A 24054-nucleotide genomic window follows, 5' to 3' on the forward strand; every position below is an offset into this window, starting at 1 on the left:
CTTTTGCAAAAACCAGTGCTCTTCAATGTCATAGCAAAAAGATGATATGATCATAAAGTGAGGTTAGAAAGGAATTTCCTCATAAAATTTCTGAATGAAATTTGCATCACATCCCATGATATTCCCTTGTCAATTATTTAAAAAACGTTTTCCTTGGCAAAACTGCCTCTATACTACTTCCTCTGCTTTCCGTCCTTATCATTAAACTCAGAGTTGCTGAAAGCTCAGGATTACTCAATATAGAGTGGGCAACAAATGAACAAACGGAAAACTCCCATTTGAAAGCCTTGTTGCAAAAGGTACTTAATGAGTAAACGGAAATGACTGACTTACAAGAAACCCTCTCACCTAGAAAGAGAATTATCAGGACAACTTTGTCAAGTGGGAGTAACTATTTGATATACTAGTCATTCTGGAAACTGAAAGTCAATTAATTTACTTCCCCCTGTCCTCTCTTGGGCCAATCTGTCTTTCTTTCCTGCTATCCCTCTTTAACCTCTAGAGGTTTTATTATTTCTTTTCCCATTAAGAAATTCAGCATTCAGTCTCTTGACTTCCCTTATTTTCACATGTTCAGGGACCACATGCCAAAGTTCATTCAGAATGTCAATAATTGTATGAAAGTCCATGACATACATTTTAAGGTACACATTTGTTGTCAGAAAAGCAAATTGCAATAGGCCATAAGGCACATGAGTTTGTCCATTTTCTGTGTTAGATAAGAAAACTTGTGAGGAAGACCCAGAGGGAATTTAGGATTCTGCACACAGTTTTACGTCGTCCATAGAGATTGACGGTGTCCCCATTGGGAGTCTCACCCCTTCTCTCTAAGCTGTTCTGAAGCTTCAGGGCTTTTGTTGTGTTATATCAGGATATTTAGACAATGGGGAGAAGAATGATGAAGTGTTAAAGACTCATGGCGGCATAAATTAAAAGAAAGCATCAGTGAGATCGAAATCATGAAATTCTTTCACTTCCACAGCTGGATTCATTCCATTAACTGGCTTCCAGGGGCGCCCAGGACATCTGGGGGAGGTTTTTTCTGGAAAGTCAGATATCAGGTTAAATGAAAGGCTATTTGGCTCTATCTGGATGTCAGGGATCCAATCATCATCACTCTCTGTGGGAGCTGGTGGCTTAGGCAGCACGGCTGCAATGAGATCTGAGTCCTGAAAGTCAGGCACAGCAGTCGCTGTATCAGGCTGGGCTAGGGAAGGGAGGGGTGTTGGCCCTTCTGTCTTCTCTTGTGTCTGTGCAGAAGACGTAGTACTAGCTTCAGAAGAACTTGCCAAATGCTCTGTTTTCCAACCATTGTGCTTTCCATCGTTTTTTCTTTTATTTTTATACTTTCCATGGCCTTGGCCATGTTCATGTATATGTCCATGGGCTAGGCCATGTTCCCTTTGATGTCCATGGCCAAGGCCATGTCTCCCTCGGTGTTCAAGATCATAGTTAAGTTCCTGTGGATGTTCATGACCAAGGCCATGTTGCTTTTGATGTCTATGGCCAAGGCCACGTCCCCTGTGGTACCCATGGCCTTGGTCATGCTCATGTTTATGGCCATGGCCAAAGCCATGTTTTATTTGCTTGTAATGGCCCCAGCCATGCCCATGAGTGTGTCCATGTTCTTTTCCTGAATCCCGCTCTTCATCTTGTACAGGTGCCATGGAAGTGTGGGGTGGACTTACAGTTGTTCCTTCTTCTGTTTTCTCCAAGGGTACTGATCGGAAAGGTGAAAAACCTGGAGGCCTTTTCATCAACATGATCTAAACAGGAAATATTAAGATGAATGCGTTACTATGAAAACCATGCTACCAATGAAGAAAGAAGGGACTGAGTCCTGGCAATGCTATCTTTGTTTACAATGGGGCAAATCTATCAGACTTTAAATACTATATTAATATTCCAGAGAGGATGATAATGAATATTTTTTCCTCTTTGGTTGATTTTATAGTTTGTGGTTATTGATTATTGTTCTTAATACTCTAAGCTGGAGAGTTTTTCCTTCACTGGGAAAAGTTGGGTGGTGGTACCACATAATCTCTAGGGTACTTCTAAGCCCATGGTTATGTAAAGCCATGACATATTATTTATTCATTGATACTGTTTCTATTAGCACAATTACTCTTTTTATCCTAAAAGGCGCTAAGTGGCTTTATGAGCTGAATATCTAGGGAGCATATAGCCACAGCTACTTTGTTGGATGGAAACACATTAGGAATTGTCACCAGCTTGAAACGCAGTCTTTGTATCATGTTTCTGTTAGACTCTGTACATACCGACACATGGCAAAAATGTAAATCAGGAGAAAGTAAGAAGAGGCAAATTGTACTGAAGATACGGTCTTGTGGGTTATTTCCACCTACACTTCCACTACCTGTGAGAATGTGATGGTCAGAGGCAGTGTTTGGTGGTACAAAGAACATGGTTTGGAGAGTCAAACAAGTCAGACCCTACTAGGAATCAGCATCATAGTGAATAGGGTGGGCTCTGATTTGATCTAGATTTGAATCCGAGCATCACTGGCTTCACTTTTCTCATCTGTAAATAGGATAATAACAGCACCTGCCTCATAGAGGTGTCAGGAGGGAAATATGTGTGAAGCTCTCAGTACAGTGCCTGGGACAGAGAGTACACTTGGTAATGTTATTATTCACCCTAGGACCTCAGCATCTTTGTAATTTTTAGGATGTCATCCTTGACAATGGGGAAAGTCTTACTTACTTCCCAGGGATCTTTTAAAAATTAAAAAAAAAAAAATGATGCAAACTAATGCTTCCTGAACTTGAACATGTTATGACCTCCTCCCCACCCCCCACCCCCCAGCCCCGGGGATCATGTTAAAAATGCAGATTTTGAGTCAACTGATGTGGAGTGGGGGCTGAGATCTGCATTCCTCCCGAGCTCCTTGGCTGTAAGCAGTGGGCATGGGAGAGCAGGGCCTCGCCTCAGGCACACCTTGCAGGTGCATGGCTAGCATGGGCCCTCCACAGCAGGGCCTGCACTTCACCAAGCGAGGGCCCCCTGCCAATGGGACGCTGACAAGGCATGGTAAGTAATTACAAGGACTGCTACTCTCATGTCTAGCCATAAAGAGGTCAGCACAGAAATGTGAGCGTTCTTCCCCATTTTAAGAAGATAGTCTCCCAATTCATTTAAATAACGGTTCACTTTCAACCCTCAAATATGACTTTTCAGAATGAGCAAAGTTGACCCGAGCTGACTGCAAATCATACCTTTTTCAGTGGCTGACAGTTGACAGTAGGGTAAATTTTTTTCTCCCAACGTATCACAAAAACTTCGGCTTTACATTCTAGGATTTGCTATCCATGAAGACAGAAGCCAAAAGAAAGAACAGTGTTCATGTGATGCTTAAACAAGTATAAAATATCAAAAAGGTTTCCAGGGAGCAAGTACACAGTTGCGTTACTACTCACTCCGTATTTATTGATCTGGCAACTTTCTGCCAACTCTTCGTTACTTTCCTTGGAACACATGGTTTCCCTGGCTATGAACACAATAGAAAATTTCTCTCCAGCCACCACCTGGATAATTAATTAGCACAAAGTAGGAGCTTAATTAATATTGTATAATAAATCATATGTTTTCACTCTAAGAAGTTTTTGGGTAGAATATTGACATTTTAATTATATACTGAACAAATGAGAGTTACACAGAAAAGTACAAATGTTTGACAACAAAATTTTCAATCTGTGTGCGTGTGAAAAATATTTGGCTAATGACTGGCCTCATTTCCTTTTCAAAATGGGGGTGGAAGCAAGCTATAATTTCTATTTTTATATTTTCCTGAGTTTTATTGTTTAACAGCTGCAAAAGTCACGAATAATTCAAGGGCTCAAGTTGTAATAGAATCTAAGAAAAGTAGGAAGAAAAAGTTAAATATTTTTTTTGAAATGCCTTATCATCCTGCCAAATCTTAGGTCGAGAAATACTGAGTTGGTACCACTATAGAAATTATATGATTAGAAAAATTATTTGGATTTTCGAGCCTGCTTCTACTTCTTTTTTATATTAAGAATATGCTTTAATCTCTAGCAACAACCTTAATCATTACACAATGCTGTCTTCCATTAAGCAATTTGTGGCCCAATTTTTTTTTTTAGTCTAGAAGAAACACACCTCATTTATTCATTTAAGAAATTAAGCTCATGTTTTTAAACTACTCTGACTTCAACAAAATCCCAGGGATGGCTTTTTAAGTCATTTAAAAATGCCATATCTTATAATTCTTATACCCTGAAAAATACACTTGATAAAAATGTTTTTAAATTATGTATTAAAAAGTTGATGTGGTTTCTAGACCAAGTTATTTGGTATTTAATTCTAGGATTTAAGTGTGTGTGTGTGTGTGTGTGTGTCATGGACTGACTATGTCCCCCACCAAACTCATATATTGAAGCCCTAACCTCCAATGCAATGGTATTGGAAGGTGGAGCCTTTGGGAGGCAGTTAGATTTAGATGAGGTCATGTGGATAGGGCCCTCATAATGGGCTTAGCATCCTTATAAGAAGTGTCTTTAGAAGGGTCTTATAAGAGAGCTCGCTCTCTCTGAAGTTGAAGACACAGCAAGAAGGTGGCCACTTGCAAGCCAGGAAGAGAGCCCTCACCAGGGAACCTAATTGGTTGGCTTTTAGACTTCTAAGCCTTAGGCACTGTGAGAAAAAAACTCCTGTTGTTTAAATCACTCAATCTTTGATATTTTGCTATGGTAGTCTAAGCCGACTGTGTGTGTGTGTGTGTGTGTGTGTGTGTGAGAGAGAGAGAGAGAGAGAGGGAGAGAGGAAGAGAGAGTGGGAGAGAGAGATTATGTAGCTGTCAAGAGAATACATCATACATATCTGTTGACCTAGAAGGATGACCATTATTGAAAAAATGAAGTTATAGGGTGATAGTACAATCCCATTTTTATAAAAGCAAACCTTAACAGTCTTCCCTATCTCTTTATACTTTGTAAAAACATGGGGAAAGCCTGATGAGAGGCAGATGAGGAAAGCAGAGTTGTAGGAAGAACTAAGCTCCTCTTCCTTCTTTCTTGGCATTGTCTTGCTGGGTAAGCATGGTTAAAATCTTAAGAGAAATATAATAATTAACTTTTAAAACTCCAAGTGTATGTGTAAGTAGAGAGGAAGTTTCTAAGAGGGTTTTAGCATCTATACTTCAGTGATCAAAAATTTTCTTGCTCATTTCAGGGTATACTTCAATCCAATTTTTTGGCCTTAGAGTTGATCAATGTGATGTTGCCTAAGAGAGTTGACAACATATAATGCTAACTGACAGCTCTCTTCAGGGTCCAGAGGAGAGAAATGAAGGAGACCTAATACCATCTTCTGTTTGAGGGCCTCAAGGTCACATCCATATATCACCATCATCATCAAGTGTCATTCTTATCAGAAGTCTTCCCTGCTGAAATCCACCCTGTCCAAGTTTTGTTTTTAAAATGGAGAACACTATATAGCAATATAAGTTCTAATGGCATTTAAAAATTAAAATTAATGAGCTAGACAGATGTAAATATTCATCAGACCTGAGGATGAGGAAGGCCTTTCTTAGGGGAAGAGCAGAGGAAGGAAACCTAAAGGAAGGGGAAAATGTCTAAATTTGACTAGACAAAAATGAGAACTTACTGTCAAAATCACAGTAAGTGAAGTAGCAAGGCAATTGGGAAAAAATATGACATAGGATCAATAAAAAGTCTAATGCCAAAACAAATGTGCAAAGGACATGAACAGGTATTTCAGGAAAGAAGTTAAAATGATCATTTATCCTGGGGAAAAAAAGTCTACTTCATTAATAACCAAGGATATGCACATTAAAAAAGCAATGCAACATCATTTTTAATCTTTCATGTTGGCCAAGACGGAAGCCAGTGATGAGGCCTGCTGTTGGCCAGGTGTGGGGAACATGCAGCCTCGATCACTGCTGGTAGGAATATAATACGAGATCATCAATCAGTGTCTTATACCCAGTTGGTGTGAATGTAAATTGGCATAATTGCAAATAATTTTGTAATTTGGCCATTTGCATTAAGTCTTAGACATATACATATTCCTTGACATCTCCAAGATTTTGTCAAAGGAGAAGCTCCTCGATGCGCACACACAGATCCTTGAAGTATATTCATCTGAGCAGAGGCGGGGAGGAACGCTGATAGAAGGGGGGACAGAAGCAGCAGGGGTGGGGCCAAATAAGGGGCATGTGACGCAAACAGCAACCATTCACGTGCGAAAAATGGAGGATTTAAGAAGTTCGCGGTTTCTGAAATAGGAATAGATATGCATCCACACAGGACTAAACACGCAAAGCCAAGGCAAGACTAAAACTGTAAAAGAAATCTTTAGCAATTTGGCAGATTGGTCATTTGGAGCTTGGCTCTTAGCAAATTCATCTCATGATAAATTGAGTTTTGGTAAAGGGACCACTTCCACCAAGGCTGCCTTGAATATCTATGTCGGATCAGTCAAACGGCTCTCTCTTTAAACATAAGCATCAGTAAAGATCTATCTCTTAAAAGTAAGTTTGAAATCTTCACAATATTCCAGATTGATTTGGCAATGGAAGTTGCCTTCCATTCACAGCGTTACCTCCTGTGGTTCCCTGGCCTCCTTTGCATAAACAAACACGCATACACTCTAGAGAGTTGATTCACTAATTTACAGAGAGAACTGGAACTACCAAGAAGACTAAATATTCATGCATGGGAACGCGTGGTTCTCCTCCTGACAGCAAATGTCGGACCTGTAATAAATGGCAGGGCGCTGCACAACTCCTGCATCGTTCAGAACAAGGGACGGTGGGAAGAAAGCAGAGAGGTGGGGGCCAAGAAGAGTTGACGGACAGGAGTAGCATGGATTAGCATCTTCCGGGAGGGAGCCCCATGCCGGTCCCCTGCCCGAGAGACCAGGGAGAGGAGGCCGGCCTCGGGGACAGGAACAAGCACCTGAGTAGGAGACAGAGGGTCAGGTTTGATTTACTTTAATACTGTTTGTTTAGAGGTTTTCTTCCAGTCATAAAACTAGGACAGGAAATTGGAAAGATGAGCATAAATAGCCTATTGCGCTGTCACCTAAAAACCACCCCTGTGAATAGTCTGAGGCATTTCTTTCTTTTTAGTATGTCTTCTGTACTTTTTAATAACACAAGTGAGGACAGAATGTATGTTCGGTTTTACGGCCTCTTGTTTTTCCCTTCATATTTTAGCACGAGTCATTGCCCGCACCAAGAATGCCTCACAAAGATGCTTTCAAATTGCTGCTTGGGCGCCTGGGTGGCTCAGTTGGTTAAGCGACTGCCTTCGGCTCAGGTCATGATCCTGGAGTCCCGGGATCGAGTTCCGCATCGGGCTCCCTGCTCGGCAGGGAGTCTGCTTCTCCCTCTGACCCTCCCCCCTCTCATGTGCTCTCTCTCAAATAAATAAATAAAATCTTTAAAAAAAAATTGCTGCTTAATACTCCATTGTATGGATATGCCAGATATATCAAATCACTTCTAGCTTATTGATCATTTTGACAGTTTACCTTTTTGGGGGGGGGTTATAGTTAAAGCTACAGTGAATATCACTGTATATAAAGACTCCTTCTAGTTTATATTTCTAGAAATTAGAAACCTGACTCACTACTGAGCCAAAAGTATGAATTTTTTTAGTGCTATTTCTTCCACCAGATTATAAAGATCATGTTGGTATGCCGTACCAGTTCGGTTCTATTTTGATTACTTTTCTTTAGCTTGTATTTAGGGAAGCCAGTTTGGAGGTCTAGCATAGGACTCTGTCCATGACTACATTGGTTATAGGCTGCTGGAGTGGAAGGAATCTGGGCTCTGTTAATCCAGCCACTCATTTTTTTCAGATGGGGCCACAAGGGCTGAGTGAGTCTGAGTGACTCCAGGGTCACCCAGGACAGTGGTGATGCTGTGGTAGAGCTGGGTCTCCTGACCCCCAGAATAGAACACTCCTTAGCTTCGACTGACAGGGCATGGAAAGAGAGATGAATCCCCAGAGGGTACATCTGTAGGAGGGAAGGGCACCCAACGCAGGCAAGAAACGACATGCAGGTGAGAGTGAAGAATCTGGACAATGACAGACCAAAGGGGCTGAGCCCAAGGCACTAAGCGATGCTACAGTGAAAATGAGTCTAGAAACGCAGAGAGTAAGTCTTGCTTTTCCTAGCACTGAATTTTGTTAATTATATAATAGTTGCTAGTATTTATAGAGCACTTTGGAGTTTGAAAAGCGATTGACATATATGTTCTTATTTGATCCTCGCCCCTATGCTTTACAAATAGAAAATGGAGAACGTGTTCTAAAGGACTTTTCCAAGATCACACACAAAGAATGCGGTGAGGTTGGCACTTGAAATTCAAATCTCCCAAATCCTATTCCCTGGGTATGCTGGTTCCCAATGCAGAGCCAAGGACAATGGCACAATTAGTCAGCAATTCACACCTAGGTTATAATATCATTATTTTTGTGGTGTAATTTACAGACCTGTACTGTTGCCCTTTTCACACTGTCAATCTTGAAATGGAAAGTTCCATTATTCTCTGCATTAAGCTTTGCGATGGAATGATTCAGAGCCACCTCCAGCTCTGGGCTGTTGACCGGTATATCTCTGGGGCAGCCAGGGCAAGTCTTGGACGGTGGTTGTACAAAGTCCTCCCCTGAAAGAAACAGGTTTTAAGTCAGCGTGTGCAGGGGAAGGAAAAGTCTAGCCTAGTAGCTCTCGTGCACGTGATCTGGCATCCCTTTACAGAGGGCCACGTGACAGCCCGAGGCTCAGTAGTGTGTAGACGTTGTCTATCTGACCTTCACCTTAAGGCCTCTCTCTTTTTCTCTTCTCAGAACCAAGTGTGTTAAGGGAAACATTCAATCAGTAGGTATTAGTGTCTCAATCAATATGCTGTACTTTTCCTAAGCTGTTGCATTTTTGATGGAACCACCTGTAAAAAGCAGTGCTTAACTTAAAGGAAGGACTCTCTAGTGGGAAAATGTTAAGTCCTATAATTCTGGTGAGCAGGCAGCTTCAGTAATGCTTCTCATCATGGAGTGCATACAACTATCTTCCAAGAATGAGAAAAGCCAATTCTTGGTATAAGAAATAAGGACTTGACCATAATTTTACAGTATTTCCCTTTCCCTCCCATTGTAACATGTGGGTAAAAAAAAAAAAACACCCAATCTTTAATTGAAAGGATTTTTTACTTGGGGCGCCTGGGTGGCTCAGTCGTTAAGCGTCTGCCTTCGGCTCAGGTCACGGTCCCAGGGTCCTGGGATCGAGCCCCGCACTGGGCTCCCTGCTCCACAGGAAGCCTGCTTCTCCCTCTCCCACTCCCCCTGCTTGTGTTCCCTCTCTCACTGTGTCTCTCTGTCAAATAAATAAAATCTTAAAAAAAAAAAAAAAGAAAGAAAGGATTTTACTCTAAGTGGTTAAAAATGAGATGCGGCTTTCCCAATTTACAGCACCTGACATAAGGACATCTTGCACACAGGGAAGACCAGCTGGTGTTGTACCCAGAGGCCAGCCACTTCCCCTTGAGGTCACCATATTCCCTTCTGGCTACTTCCAGAGCAGTCTCAGCTGCACTTGCCACCGCACAGCTGGGCAGAGACAGGGTAAGTTGATCTCGGGAAGGTCTGCTGATCACACAGACTTTGTGGCCCTTCGTGGAAACCAAAGCACAGTTCCTGTGAAAAGACCTAGCCCGTTGCCAGGGACCAACATGGGTCATGTCATACCTGGATAGAGTTCACACTTCTGCGAGAAAGAAGCAATTCTTAGCTGAAGATCCATGTGGGCGTGATCTGTACATTCACCGATATCCTGGTTTTTAAAAAGTATATAGGTACATAAAGTAAGAACATTTTTAAGAACCTTTAAAGTAAACAACTAGTATAACTAAAAATAGGATGTTGACTTTACAAATCATCACATAGAAAATGAAAACAAAACATAGTCTGATTGCAAAGAGAGAATAAAAGACAATTAGTTAACAGCATCTCCAACAAACACATAGGCACAAACCCACAGAAACATGAAACAGGATGATGAGAATACCTAGTATAGATATAATAACCATATAGGTGAACAGATAAAATTTTCTTTTAGCAAGGCAAAGACTTGTAGATTAAGCTAAAAACAAAATTAATGTATTACATCTTCAAGTATAATATATTATAATAAAAAAGGTTTAAATATAATGGATGAGCAAAGCTATATGAGGCAAATATGACAAAAAGGAGCTAAAGTATTATTAATACTGGAAAAAGTAAAATTCAAGGTAACAAAAAACTCACAAAGGTAGTAATAAAGATTATTTTATTTATATAAAAGATATAGTCTAGAAGCCCAGAATCAAGATACATAAAGCAGAAAACATATAGGAATAGAAATGGATAGAAATCATTGTGGTGGGAAATTTAACATACAACTATAAATCTAAGACAGACGAGGTGGATTAAAAAATAAATAAGGTCATAGGAGACTTGAATAACATAATATTTATTTAAATCATATTCTCATATGACACACATGATTTAAAATGACACTTTCATAAGTATGATGCAAAATTTTTAATCACTTCCACACTAGGTCATAAAAAAGTCTCAATAAATTTATCAAATCAGAAATAATATAGGCCATGTTCTTTGGCCTCAGCACCAAAAAGAAAAAAAAAAAACCTCCCTGAAAATTAATATTACATTACTTACATGTTTAAACAAATAAACAAATAAAAACTAACTACTTGGAAATATAAACACACTTGCCTAAATAGTTAGGGTTCCTTAGAAAAGGAAAAAAAATACACAAAATAAAAATGAGAATTCCACATCATATTGCCAGAGCACCATTTAGAGTTAACTCGTGGCTTTATATGCTTTTGTAATTTAAGGAGAGAGGCAAGAAACAAAACAAAACATCCCTAAGACTAGGTGTTTATCTCAAGAAGTTAAAGAAAAGAATAATGAACAGGCTTCAGGAAAATAAGAAGGAGAAAACAATGAAGGTAAAAGCAAAACTGAGAAGTTTGAAAACAGCACTAGCGTTAAAAATAAATTCAAAAGATCATTCTTGGGGTGAGGAAAAAATCAAGTGCATAAAAAAGGCAACATAGCAAAGTATACAAAGAAGTAGAAAAATATAAGAGAATATTATGAACAAGTTCATGATAATTTAAATTCCAAAGAAATAGATAATTTTCTGGAAAATTATAAATAACCAATTGACTTAAAAACAAGAAGAAAACTTGAATGGATCAATGACTGGAGAAGGAGAAAATGCTATTCCTACTCTCAACTTCATTCCACTTCTCACCTCCAAACAACATAGATATTTTATGGAAGAATAATTTTAAAAATTAAAGAAGTATATATATTTCATGTTGTATAAGATATTTCTGAATATAGAAAATATTGGCAAAGGTGCCTGGTTGGCTCAGTCAGTAGAGCATGCAACTCTTGATCTCAGGGTTGTGGGTTCGAGCCCACATTGAGTGTAGAGATTACTAAAAAAAAAATAAACTTAAAAAAATAAAATAGTGGGGGGGGTGGGTTAGCCTGGTGATGGGTATTAAAGAGGGCACGTATTGAATGGAGCACTGGGTGTTATACGCAAACAATGAATCATGGAACACTACATCAAAAATAATGATGTAATGTATGGTGATTAACATAACATAATAAAATTAAAAAATCTATTAGCTAAAAAAATAAATAAATAAAATAGTGGCAAACTATTTTCATTCTATAAAATTATAATCCTGATACCAAAACCTGAAAAAATAGAATACACATACAAACACACACCTAGAAAACCATTAAACACCTTTCACTTATAAATATAGATGTCGAATTCCTAACCTAGAAATAGAATCCAAATGTATATCCAAAGAATAATTAAACTAAACAAATAGAGTTTAGTTTAGGAACCTAAAGATTACTTTAGGAAAGCTGTCAAAATAACATAACAGATTAAATTAGGAAAACATAATAGATACTTTAATATCTGTTCTAAACCATTTCCTGAATTCAATACCAATTCCTTATTTAAGAACAAAATGAAAAGAATAAAACTCTTTAAAGGACAGGAATGTAAGGATGCTTCCTTAACATGACAAAGAATATTTACCTGGAACCCACAGCACATATTATGCATAATGACAAAATCTTAGAGGCTTTCCCAATATAATCAGGAATAAAACATGATGGTGTGTGATGATCACTGTTATGTCAAAAATTATGTCTGTTTGTTTGGGTCAATTCATTAAAACATAGAACAAAAAAAATGAGCATCAGAAAAGAAAATAAAAGTATTTTTTACATAAGATATTATTGTATATCTAGGACAATCAAAAGAATCAATGAAAAGCTGTTAGAGCTAATAAGAATTCAGTGAAGTTGCTGAATGTAAGAAAAATGCACAAAAAAGTATACATTTGTATCTAATAACTTATTAAAAAGAAAATAAAAACAAAAGGATTTAATTCCTGATAGCAATAACCAAAAACAACAACAAAAAAAACAAAACAAAACATAGAAATATCATCAGTGAGCAATATTCTGGGTATATATAAAGAAAATCCCACAATTTTCAAAATATAAACTGAAACTTGTCTAAATAGAGATGTATACCAAATTCTTGACTAAAAAGACTAAATAAGAGTATGTATGCCACTTCTCCTCAAATTACTTTAGACATGTAATGGAATCCCAATCTATGTGACAATACAAGTTTTTCTCACAAACTTTTTCTAAGTTTGGTTTTGAAGATATAGACACTGGATAATAAATCACATATTTAAACTTTCTATGAATCTATGACTGCTAAAACATGGTGGTGTTGGTACAAAAACAGAGAACAGACTTTTTGGAAGAGATTACTATGGAACGAAGGTTGTCATGAATTTATGTAGAAGGAAAGACTGTTGAGATATCTGGTTATTCTCTTTAAAAGATTGGGAAAAAAATCACAAGATACATCAAAATTAATTCCAGATAAGATCGAAAGTTACATTATAAAATATTGACCGTAGACAAACTAGAAGAAAAAAAATAAAGTGATTGCTGAGCAAATGGTGGAAAAACTCAAATGAAAATATTGGTAGATTTGGCAACCTGTAAACAAAAACTATTCGTAAGTCCGAAATACCATAATGAAAACTAAAAAGGAAACCCCTGAGAAAATATGACAAAGCACTGATACCTTTACTATAGAAATATAATTTTCCAAATCTTTTAAGATTTATTCCAAAGAGAAATGGGCAAAGAATATAGAAGACAATTTATAAATTCAATCCATAAATTTCTAACAAGATATGAAAATATAGTGGTTAAATAAATGCATATTAACTATATTGTTGACTGATAAAATGAAAACTAAAAAGGTTTTTGTCTATGAAATTAGCTAAGTTTTTTTTTTTAATCTCATGACTTTTTTACTTTTTTTTTTTTAAAAGTAAAGTCTACCCCTGAGGTGGGCCTTGAACTCATGACCCTAAGATCAAGAGACACATACTCTGCCAACTGAGCCAGCCAGGCACCCCTAAGGTTTTTTTTTTAATACTGAATTCTATCAGGGGTATACATTGCTGATAGAATATAAATTGATGTATTCAGCAAACAACCTATATATATCAAGAGTTTTAAGAGCTTTTTGAAAAAACTGAAGTTTGGGGCGCCTGGGTGGCTCAGTCAGTTAAGCATCTGCCTTTGGCTCAGGTCATGATCCCAGGGTCCCGGGATCGAACCCCACGTCAGGCTCCCTGCTCAGCGGGGAGTCTGCTTCTCCCTCTCCCTCTGTCTGCCGCTCTGCCTACTTGTGTTCTCTCTCTCTCTCTGTCAAATAAATAAATAAAATCTTTTAAAAAAAGAAAAAAACTGAAGTATAATTAATATCTTATTAGTTTCAGGTGTACATCATAGATCAGACCGTCTGGGGGGATGGCCTGGGAATAGGCAGTTTTTTAAGGCTAGCTGAGTGATTCTAATATGCAACGTGGCCCGAGAAAACTATTTATGAAACCTCTCAAATCAGTGCTTTTCAGACTTTAGCATGCAAATAAATCACCGGAGAATCTTGTTAATATGCAGATTCTGATTTAGTAGGTACGGGTGGAGTTGAGCTCCTGCTTTTCTAACAGCCCCCCCTGGTGATGCTGACACCGCTGCTCTTTGCAATACACTTTGGATAGCGTGCCTCGGACTATAGCAGCTGTGGGCAAAACATTTCATTTCTATTTCATGTCCTTGAACGATGCTAACCCCTCCGTGAGACAGGTGTTGCTCTTCTTCTTCTTCTTCTTTTTTAAAGATTGTATTTATTTATTTGACAGAGAGAGACAGCCAGAGAGGGAACCCAAGCAGGGGGAGTGGGAGAGGGAGAAGCAGGCTTCCCGCGGAGCAGGGAGCCCGATGCGGGGCTCGATCCCAGGACCCCGGGACCATGACGTGAGCTGAAGGCAAGATGCTTAACGACTGAGCCACCCAGGCGCCCCTCCTTTGCCCATTTTTAAATTGGGTTGTCTTTTTGTTGTTGCAATGTAGGGGTTTTAATAATATATTCTTCATACTAAACCCTTATCAAATAAGGGATTGTTGTGTCCCACTCTGTGGGTTGTCTTTTTACTCTCTTAATGCCATCCTTTTAATTTTTTCCCTGGTTATGAAATAAACACATGCTTCATCAGAGACCTTGAGAAGTACTGAAGAGTTCCAATTGTATGAAGAATTAGAAAAAGCACCTAAATTTCCAACTGAAAGTTAACTAATTTTATGTTTTGGCATATTAGTTTCTCATCACTTTTTATACTTACATTTACCTTATATTTTTGAATGACTCTGTATATATAGTTTTGTTCCCTTTTTTTACTTAACATATTATAGTCATTTTACTAGTCACTAAAACCTAGAAATGTAATTTTAATGGCTGCACATATTCTACCACAGATACACTGTAATTTACTTAACCATTCCCTACTGTTGAAGATATGTCACTTCCAATGTTTTTCTATTAATAATAATGCTGAAATTACTTCTGTCTGGATTTCTCATTTTCTTCCCATGTAACAGAATTCTAGAAGTTGAATTCCCAGGTTAAAGGGCTTGCTTAAAGCATAGTCTTCTGTGACTATGCCAATATCCCTGGGGAAGTCATCATGCCTTGGCCATCTTAACATGCACTAATGACTGTCACCTCGAGATACTCTCTTTTAACATAATTTTGGTTCAGACAATGGGATATCAGCCCAAAAAGGGTCACTAAGGGATAGAGACTCGGGATGTGTTTATTGGAGATAAAGGCAGGGGAGGAAAGGTGAGAAAACAAGCAGAGAGGGACTGTTCTGGGTAGAGCTTGGGAGTAAGGGTATGGAGCACATGGGGAAGAAAAGGAGACAGGAGAGTGAAGGCATGAAAAGACAGACTTAATCATGGCGTCTCTTAGACTCAGGCTCTCCTAGTCCCTGCTTACATCTGTAAGTGCTCTGCTGGGTGTGCAGATTCCTGGACTAGGTGGGAAGGGCTGCTTGACCAGTGTGTGAGCTTTGGAGTTCCCAAGGGAATGTGAATCAGTGAATGTCATCTAACATCTTAGTGACTGAGACTTCCTACACAGCTGAGCGTTCCCTCACCTGGAAAGACTGGACACAAAGTGCCAAGAATTTTGTAATTAGATTTTTGCCTACTTACACCATTCAAAAGGGACTTGCAATCTGGAGTTAAGAACAGAAAATTCTCCTTGGAACAATTCGTTTGCGCAATTGAGTAAGTAATTTCATAGTTCCATCCAGCCACCACCTGAAACAGTTTTGGAGCAAATATTTAAAAGGCAGTTTAAACATCATTGACAGCATTATGAGGCGCAGAGAATGTCGCCTGGCATATCGTAAGTGCTCAAAAATACGAACGATGATTATTACTAGGCAGAAGTAATTTCTGAATAAATAGCAAACACTTTATGACTCTCACTCTGTCCACACAACCCCCACACCCTGCACCCCCACACATCTAACAACAGAAAGCAATATACATGTGGAGTTACTCTAGTTCCCTAAGTAAGACCTAGCAGTATTTCCTCGCTAGGCAGCAGGAAGAAAAGCTTCCACTGAATTTGTGAAATTTCGAGCTTGCGTGGCCTTTACTGGTAGAGCGTCAGGTTCCCAGACTGCCAGGCAGGAAGATTTCTCCTGCTTCATCCTGGACTAGTTGCACCCTGATACAGCTGGATATGGACATAATCGAGCAGAACACAGGTCTCGCGTGAAAGCAAATCGGAAGGTCTATTAAAAGCCTGGCATGTTACTGAGCAGAGTGAGTCCTTCATAATTAGAGGCCGAAATACAAAGGACCTAGTCAACTGTCAGTAGAGGCTTAGTGAACTGAGGCAACAAAAAAGACCAGATTTACAAGTTTTTACTCCCCCCCCCCCGATGATATGGAACCTAGAATTTAGAGGATATCCAGAATTTTTAGGTATAACTTAATCTTTGGAGCCATTTTGACTCATGATAGGTGGGTAATGATACAGTTTTCTTAAAGCCTTAAGGACAGAATAACTTTTCCATTTCACGGTCTCTGCAAAGATCACGTAATACCGACCACAGGTGCAAAATGAACAATTAAAGAACAAACCTGTCTGTGGGCCCTTCTCACTTCTCTAAGAGCAAAGAGGTGGGAATGATCCGTGTTGTTGTTAAAATGTTCAATGGCATGTCTTAGAACGGGTTCCAGGTCAGGGCTCGCAGTCGAGATGGGGTGCACACAGCCAAGGCACTCATACTGAGCTCTCACCACAGGGCCCTCGGCTTGACAAAGAGCAGGCAAAGGGGCAGCATTAATGAGTGAGACCTGCGTTTAGATACACTGCCCTAAATAAGTAAGATAATTTGGAAAGCCCTCATAAACTTTCCAGTAAATCCTAGTATGCATTAAAAAAAGAGGATGCAAGACTGCTCTCTAGCCAGAACAATAAACCTCTCATTCGCTTAGGAACATCTTACACACATACTAGTGGGCATAGTTATTTTAAATTTATTTAAAAGTAATTTTAAATTATAGAAGCAACATGGATTTATCCTCTTACGAAAAGTAAAACATTGGGGCGCCTGGGTGGCTCCATCGGTTAAGCGTCTGACTCTTGATTCGGCTCAGGTCATGATCTCAGGGTCGTGAGATGGAGCCCCGTGTCTGGCTCCACACTCAGCAGGGAGTCTGCTTGAGATCCTCTCTCTCCCTCTGCCCCTCCGTGTCCTCCACCCCCCCACACACTCTCTCACGCTCTCTAAATAAATAAATCTTTTTTGGAAAAGTAAAACATAATAGATAAATTATTATTATTATTATTTTTTTAGCACGAATTAAAGCTCCTCAAAGCCTGGTTCAGAGTATAATACATTTTGTATCAATTCAATCCAACCAACATGTTTTGCATCCGCTGTCACGCGCCAGGCGCTGAGCTAGGCTCCGTGGGTACGCTAATTTGTTAGTAATGGTGGCTGGTGTGAAGCAGTTGGGTAAAAGTCAAGTGAGAGACAAAGAACTGCAGATGGATCATTTCAATATGATTTGGCCCCTCTGCCATTTTCGGAAAGGAGCCAATAAGGAGCCACTGCTCCATCCTTAGATCCCAAAGGAATTGTGTTTATTCAGCATCTACAATACCAACTCTGCTATTTAGTAGTTGTGGGATCTTAGGCAAGATACCTAACTGCGGGGGGCCTCAGTTTCTTACCTGTAAAGCGGGGATATTAATGCCTACCTCCTAGAGTTGGGAGGATTAAGTAAGTTAATATATGTGAAGCACTTAGAACTGTGGCGGGCAGTAAATGCCCAGTAAATGTTAGCTCTTATCACTTGTATCCTGGTTAGCCTTACTAGATGATGACGATGGGACCTTCAGAAGCATCTTCCAGTTGCAGTCTACAACAACCCTCTGATGCAGAAATCGTTGTTATCCCTTATCCCCTTTTAGAGATAAGAGGAAAGCCGAGAAGATGAGGAATTTGGAAAGATTCCAGGCCAAGTCCGACCTCAAAGCCTGTGCTTTTCTCCCTCCCTCTTGGCCTACAGTTGAAGGCAGTTATCTGTCTTCTGGTCCCTTCTCAGGGCGTCTGCACATGCCCGATACAATGCCACAGTCAGGAGGAGAGTCGGGATAGCGCGGAGGGGATGATTGGCCTGAGCTCGGCCCTGATCTAGGACTCTGCCGCTCCCCCACCCCACCCCCAAGGCATTGCTGGTGCCACCTGGGGACGGGGCCCTCCTCTAGGCTGTGCTCCTGACACCACAGAGAACAGGTTCCTTGTCCCCCAGGGCTACCTGGAGTGATCTGGCAGGTCTGCGTAGCCACGGAGAATTTCATATTCCCTCTCTTCCCCACCGTGGCGGAGCATTCTCCTGTGGCCTAGAAAGAAAAAAGAAAAAAAAAAAAAAAAAAGGAGAGAGAGACCATTTATCTTCACCTTTCAGATGGAGAAGTCCACCTAGTACTATGGCTCAATATAGCTTTTCCTTTTTTTTCTTTTTTTTTTTTTCTTTTTTTAAACAGTTTTGAGACGCAAGAATGAAAGTTTTTGTAGCCTCATGATTATTTTGGCAAGGCACTGATTTCACGAGACGTTGGGGGAGGGGCAGTAAAAAAGGCGAGGTTTTAAAACAAGTTTCCTTTTCACCAAAATGGATGCAGTGCCTTAGAGCGAGCCTGCCAGGCTCTCCTCTTGATTTTCCTTTCCATTTCGGTGTTGAAAGCGCGGGCCCGAGGCCAGTGTTGTGACACGCAGGCGTGGATCCCGGGACTGGGGAAAGAGCGGCTTCCATCGGGCCAGACGCCCCCCGCACTCGCCCCTCATTAAGGCAAACAACCAGCTTTGCTGGGCCAGGCACTTGCTAGGCATTTGGTTGAGGTAGGCATTGCCAGCAAAAGAAGGTTGTTTGTATACGTGTCTCATTTCATCCTCCAACAACCCGATGAGGTCAATGTTATCTCCCCTTGAAGAGGCAACACGGAGGGAGGTTCTGGGGTGTCAGCTGGTGGGAAGCAGAGCCTATGCAATGAAAGCATCCATGCTGTCTCCTCAGCAGCCCTCGATCTTGGCCCAGATGTTGATCTGTTGTCTCTTTGGGACCCGGTCCCCTGCCCTAATTGGTCATTAGAGTCCCCGTCTCTTGAGAGGGCTTTCTCTATGTCTCACTGCTGGCCTCTTCGTGTTCTGACATAGAGAACGAGAACACGGACGCCGAGCCTTGGCTTTTCTAGGCATTTGAGGGTTTATGCGCATCCCTTACAAAGAGGCCTAACAATACTAACCATCTCCAGCTCTGGTGACAGAATCTGACAGTCTCGACAGAGAACACTGGGGGCTCAGGAACCACCAACCCACTTACAGCTTGTGCAGATTCTTTGTAGTCACAATCCTGCCAGGTTTTGCCACTTTGAACAGAACAATTTCCTTCCCTGATTTGGTACTTGAAGGAATAAAACGTGTCAGGGTCATCCTGAAAAAAACAACCAGAGACATATAACTGACCCAAGAGCAAATAATTTGAGTGAGATCTAATGCAGATGTGAGTATTTGATCTTGATTTAATTCAGTGAGACCGAAACATTTCTTAAAAATACTTAAAGTTGGGGCGCCTGGGTGCCTCAGTTGGTTAAGCGGCTGCCTTCAGCTCAGGTCATGATCCCAGGGCCCTGGGATCGACCTCCGTGTTGGGCTCCCTGCTCAGCAGGGAGTCTGCTTCTCCCTCTCCCTCTGCTCCTCCCCCTACTTGTGCTCTCTCTCTCTCTCAAATAAATAAATAAAATCTTTTTTAAAAAATTAAAATACTGAAAGTTATAAAGAGTTACTTGGAAGAGTGTTCATAATATATTTATAAATACATATTTGTAAGTTACAAAGTGGTATCTATAGTATTAGCCCATTTTTGTAAAAACCAATTTATAGGTACATATATGATTCTTAAAAGTCTGGAAAGTTATGAAGCAAAGCTATTAAAATGTTTGTCTTTCGGTAGTGGGAGTACAGCTGCTCACTTCTTTAAACAAATGTTTGTGAGTTGTCTTTTTAAAAAATAAACATATTTATTTTACAGTGAGGAAACACTTCTCATTTTCAAAAAAATGTTATCTCTGGATGGTGGATTAATTTTTGGTAATTTCAGTATTTTTATTTGCCTTATTTTTTCTAGCATGACATGAGATAATAAATAAAACTTTTAAAGTGCAAGGCACTTTAAATACCTAACTGTGAGACCTGAAAATATAAAACTCCTAGAAGAAAGCACAGGCAGTAATTTCTCTGACATTGGCCTTGGCAACATCTTTCTAGATGTGTCTTCCCAGGCAAGGGGAACAAAAGCAAAAATAAATGATTAAGACTACACCAAAATAAAAAGCTCTTGCACAGCAAAGAAAACCATCAACAAAATGAAAAGGCAACCTACTGAATTGGAGAAGGTGTTTGCAAATGATATATCTGATAAAGGGTTAGCATCCAAAATATATGAAGAACTTATACAACTCAACACCAAATAAAACAAATAATCCAATTAAAAAATGGGCAGAGGACCTGAATAGACATTTTTCCAAAGAAGACCTATAGATGGCCAACAGACACATGAAAAGATGCTCAACATCACTAATCATCAGGGAAATGCAATTCAAAACCACAATGATATATCACCTTACATCTGTCAGAATGACTAGAATCAAAAGACAAGAAATAACAAGTGTTGGTGAGGACATGGAGAAAAAGGAACCCTCTTGCACTGTCAGTGGGAATGTAAACTGGTGCAGCCATTATGGAAAACAGTATGAAGCTTCCTTAAAAAGAATTAAAAATAGAAATACCATATGATCCAGCAATCCACTACTGTGTATTTACCCAAAGAAAACAAAAACACTAATGTGAAAAGATATATGCATCCATATGTTTACTGCAGCATTATTTACAGTAGCCAAGATATAGAAGCAACTCCAATGTCCATCAATAGATGAATGGATAAAGAATATGTGTGTGTGTATATATATGTACGCCTTGATGTATACATATCTATATAATGGAATATTACACAGCCATACAAAAGAATGAGATCTTGCCATTTATGACAACATGGATGGACCTACAGCATATTACGCTAAGTAAAATAAATCAGACAGGAAAGACAAATACCATATCATTTCACTTATATGTGGAATCTAAAAAATGAGACAAATGGACAAACCAAAAGCAGAAACAGACCCCTAAATACAGAGAACAAACTGACGGTTGCCAGGGCAGAGGAGGGTGGGGATGGGTAAAATGGGTGAAGGGGAGAGGGAGTCACAGGCTTCCAGGTATGGAATGAGTAAGTCACGGGGCTGAAAGACACAGCCTAGGGAATATAGGCAATGATACCGTCATAACGTTGTATGGTGACAGAGGGGAGTTACGCTTGTAGTGAGCATCGTATAGCATATAGAGTTGTCAAACCATTATGTTGTACACCTGAAACTAGTGTAACTCTGTGTGTCAACTACACTTCAATTAAAAAAAAAGAAAGTGCAAAGGTGTTGAGTTAGGTGAGCTTTCTAAATGGGAAATCCTGGCATTCAAACAGCAAGGGACCAGAGAGGTGATGTTGTCCAGCCCATCACTTTGCAGGTGAAAGAAAGGAAGCCCCAAGTAGACGGGCAGGGCTGAGGCAGCCCGCGCACCTTGAAAAGGCAGAACCGGCCCCAGATCCCAAGTCTCCTGACTCTCAGAGCCTGCTTGCATCACTTTATTTGCATCTGGGATGATTGAGTCAAACAACATGGTCTCCCAAGTTCCTTCCAGGTCTCAGATTTTGATAAAGAAGTAGGCAGTAGTGGTATAGATGGTGCCCATATGGCAAAGTAAAGCATGATTCCATGGACATTTTAGAACAAAAAAGCACATTTGTCATGGATGTCACCCAACGAAGAGAACACCAATCAACTGTTGCTTGAGAGGACCAGGACCAAATGTCTACATCATTACACTAGTTTGTGAAACAGAATGGCTCAATTTTACTTTTAGGAAAAAAAAAATCATGTCCCGTGGGCTTTTTTCTTTATCCTAATCATGTCAAATGACCGGACTTTTCTCCTCTGCCAAAGTAAACAGTTACTTTACTATGATAGGCACAGAGTTTTATAGTGAAATTCATTTAAACAAACTATCAAAAGACTAGTATTTTTTGAAATCACACATACTGTCAGGATTTGTCTCCAACCTGTGTGCATCAGTTAGTTATAAGAAATATTAAAAACCATCTAGAACGTCACTGTTACCCTTGATGCATTCAGCCATACGGACTGATCGACATTTTGTCTAATGCATGCTAATCTCATTTCTGCCTCCTCTTAGATGTAACTCTCCCTTCCCCCTAGCTTTCTTGAGGTATAATTGACAAATGAAAATTGCGTATGTCAAAAGTTTGCAATGTGATGAGATATATATACATATATACACATACATTGTGAAGTGACTGTCACAAACAAGCTGATTAACACATCCATCGCCCAATATAGTTACCTTCTGTGGGTGTGTATGTGTGGTGAGAACACTTAAAATCTAGTCTCATAGCAAATTTCAAGTATACACTACAGTATTATTAACTATAGTCACCATGCTGCATCTTAGATCCCGAGGACCTGCTCGTCTTATAACTGAGAAGTTTGTACCCTGTGACCAGCACCCTCCGTTTCCCCCAGCCTGAGCCCCTGGCAACCACCATTCTACTTTCTGCTTCGGTGAGTTAGACATTTTTTTAGATTCCACATATAAGTGAGATCACGCAGTATTTGTTAGACATAAGCATTCCTGCCCCACCTGTGGTCTGGAGGTCTTCATATTTTCTAATGGGTGACCAGTCCTTAGGCTGGTCACCCAGTAAGTCCTTTTGTTGCGGTCCCACTGAGTTCCTGGATTCTCCCACTCTGAATAGTTTCTTTCAAATGATTCCATCTACCTTTGTCTCATTACACCCTGCCTTCCTGATCACCCAGGAAGCCAAGCTTGGCCGCCTGAGGGCTAGTCATACCCTGCCCTGCACCCCCGGGGCCAAAGAGTGGTGTTGATCTTTTCTCAGAGCTGTAAGCTTCTACCTTTGCTTCTTGGTTCTTTGGTGATTGTTGGTGTTGTTGTTGTTGGTGGTGGTGGTGGTGGTGGTGGTGGTGGTGTTGGGGTGTGTGTGTGTGTGTGTGGTGGGGGAGGGGCTGGGCTCCGAGTGACAGCACACATCTCAAATGGCCTCAAGGTAAGACACAGCTCACTCACCGTCCTGACGACCTCAGTTACACGGTACAACACAAACTGGTTGCCGCTTTGGTTTCTACTATTATATTTCTTCAGCGCAGTGTCCACTGCCTTAAATAAGTCCTCGTCATCACAGTCGATTTCTTGTGAGGACTCCTGGGTTAAACTTGGTAGTAGCCTGGAGCAGACAAAAAGCAAGGCAAGTAATTTCATGATTTAGCAGTCTCCCTCCAGAAGCCGAGGGATGGTTTCACCAAGAATCGGGCGCCAACTTGGATGCCGATTTTAGCTATTCCCAGCCTTTTATTTCTGTATGTGCGTGTCTCTGCCTCAGCGCTCCCAAATCTGGTGGATTCCTGCCCGCCATACGCAATTCACCCTATTTCCAAAGGACAAATGGCTCTGTTGGGTTATCCAAGCAGATTTCAGGCTGAAACATTACAACACTGGGGTTGTTAACCTGCTTGTTTGCATTCAGGAAGCACGTGGGAGCACAGAGCACATTTCCAGGTGATTGCACAATGTTGTATAACAAATCAGAACAGAAACTATTAAAGGAGGAAAAAAACACCAATCACCTGTTATTCCCTTTCCCAAATGACTTTCCCAAAGCCCTTTCTGAAGGTCACTACATGGGACAACAATGTGACAATGAGTACAATGTACAGATACCTTTTAATCATTTCTTTGCAAGATACCTAGCTGCAGAAAAGCAGGCTGCTACCAATCACGTTGCACGCCTGGGGAGCCCATGCATAGGGACATAGTGCATGCCGGGAGTCCCACAC

At 40.2% G+C, this 24054-nt stretch overlaps 1 protein-coding gene across 1 annotated transcript; it reads right to left on the reverse strand.

The window, feature by feature from the left end:
- Positions 1–643: 643 nt before the first annotated feature.
- On the reverse strand, positions 644–23689 carry KNG1 (kininogen 1). The gene is made up of 10 exons (XM_045863663.2): positions 23288–23689; positions 19392–19502; positions 18327–18411; positions 16641–16813; positions 15699–15806; positions 9753–9837; positions 8505–8677; positions 3438–3545; positions 3237–3323; positions 644–1766 (listed from the first exon to the last, which is right to left on the reverse strand). The coding sequence occupies exons 1-10, from the start codon at positions 23477–23479 to the stop codon at positions 930–932; spliced, it is 1959 nt and encodes a 652-aa protein (XP_045719619.1). The 5' UTR covers positions 23480–23689; the 3' UTR covers positions 644–929.
- Between the last annotated feature and the right edge of the window lie 365 nt (positions 23690–24054).

The sequence above is a fragment of the Mirounga angustirostris genome, unplaced genomic scaffold, assembly GCF_029215605.1.
Source record: "Mirounga angustirostris isolate CCGP_5_RB_7025 unplaced genomic scaffold, mMirAng1.0.hap1 SCAF_1, whole genome shotgun sequence".
In the NCBI taxonomy this organism is placed as follows: Eukaryota; Metazoa; Chordata; class Mammalia; order Carnivora; family Phocidae; genus Mirounga; species Mirounga angustirostris.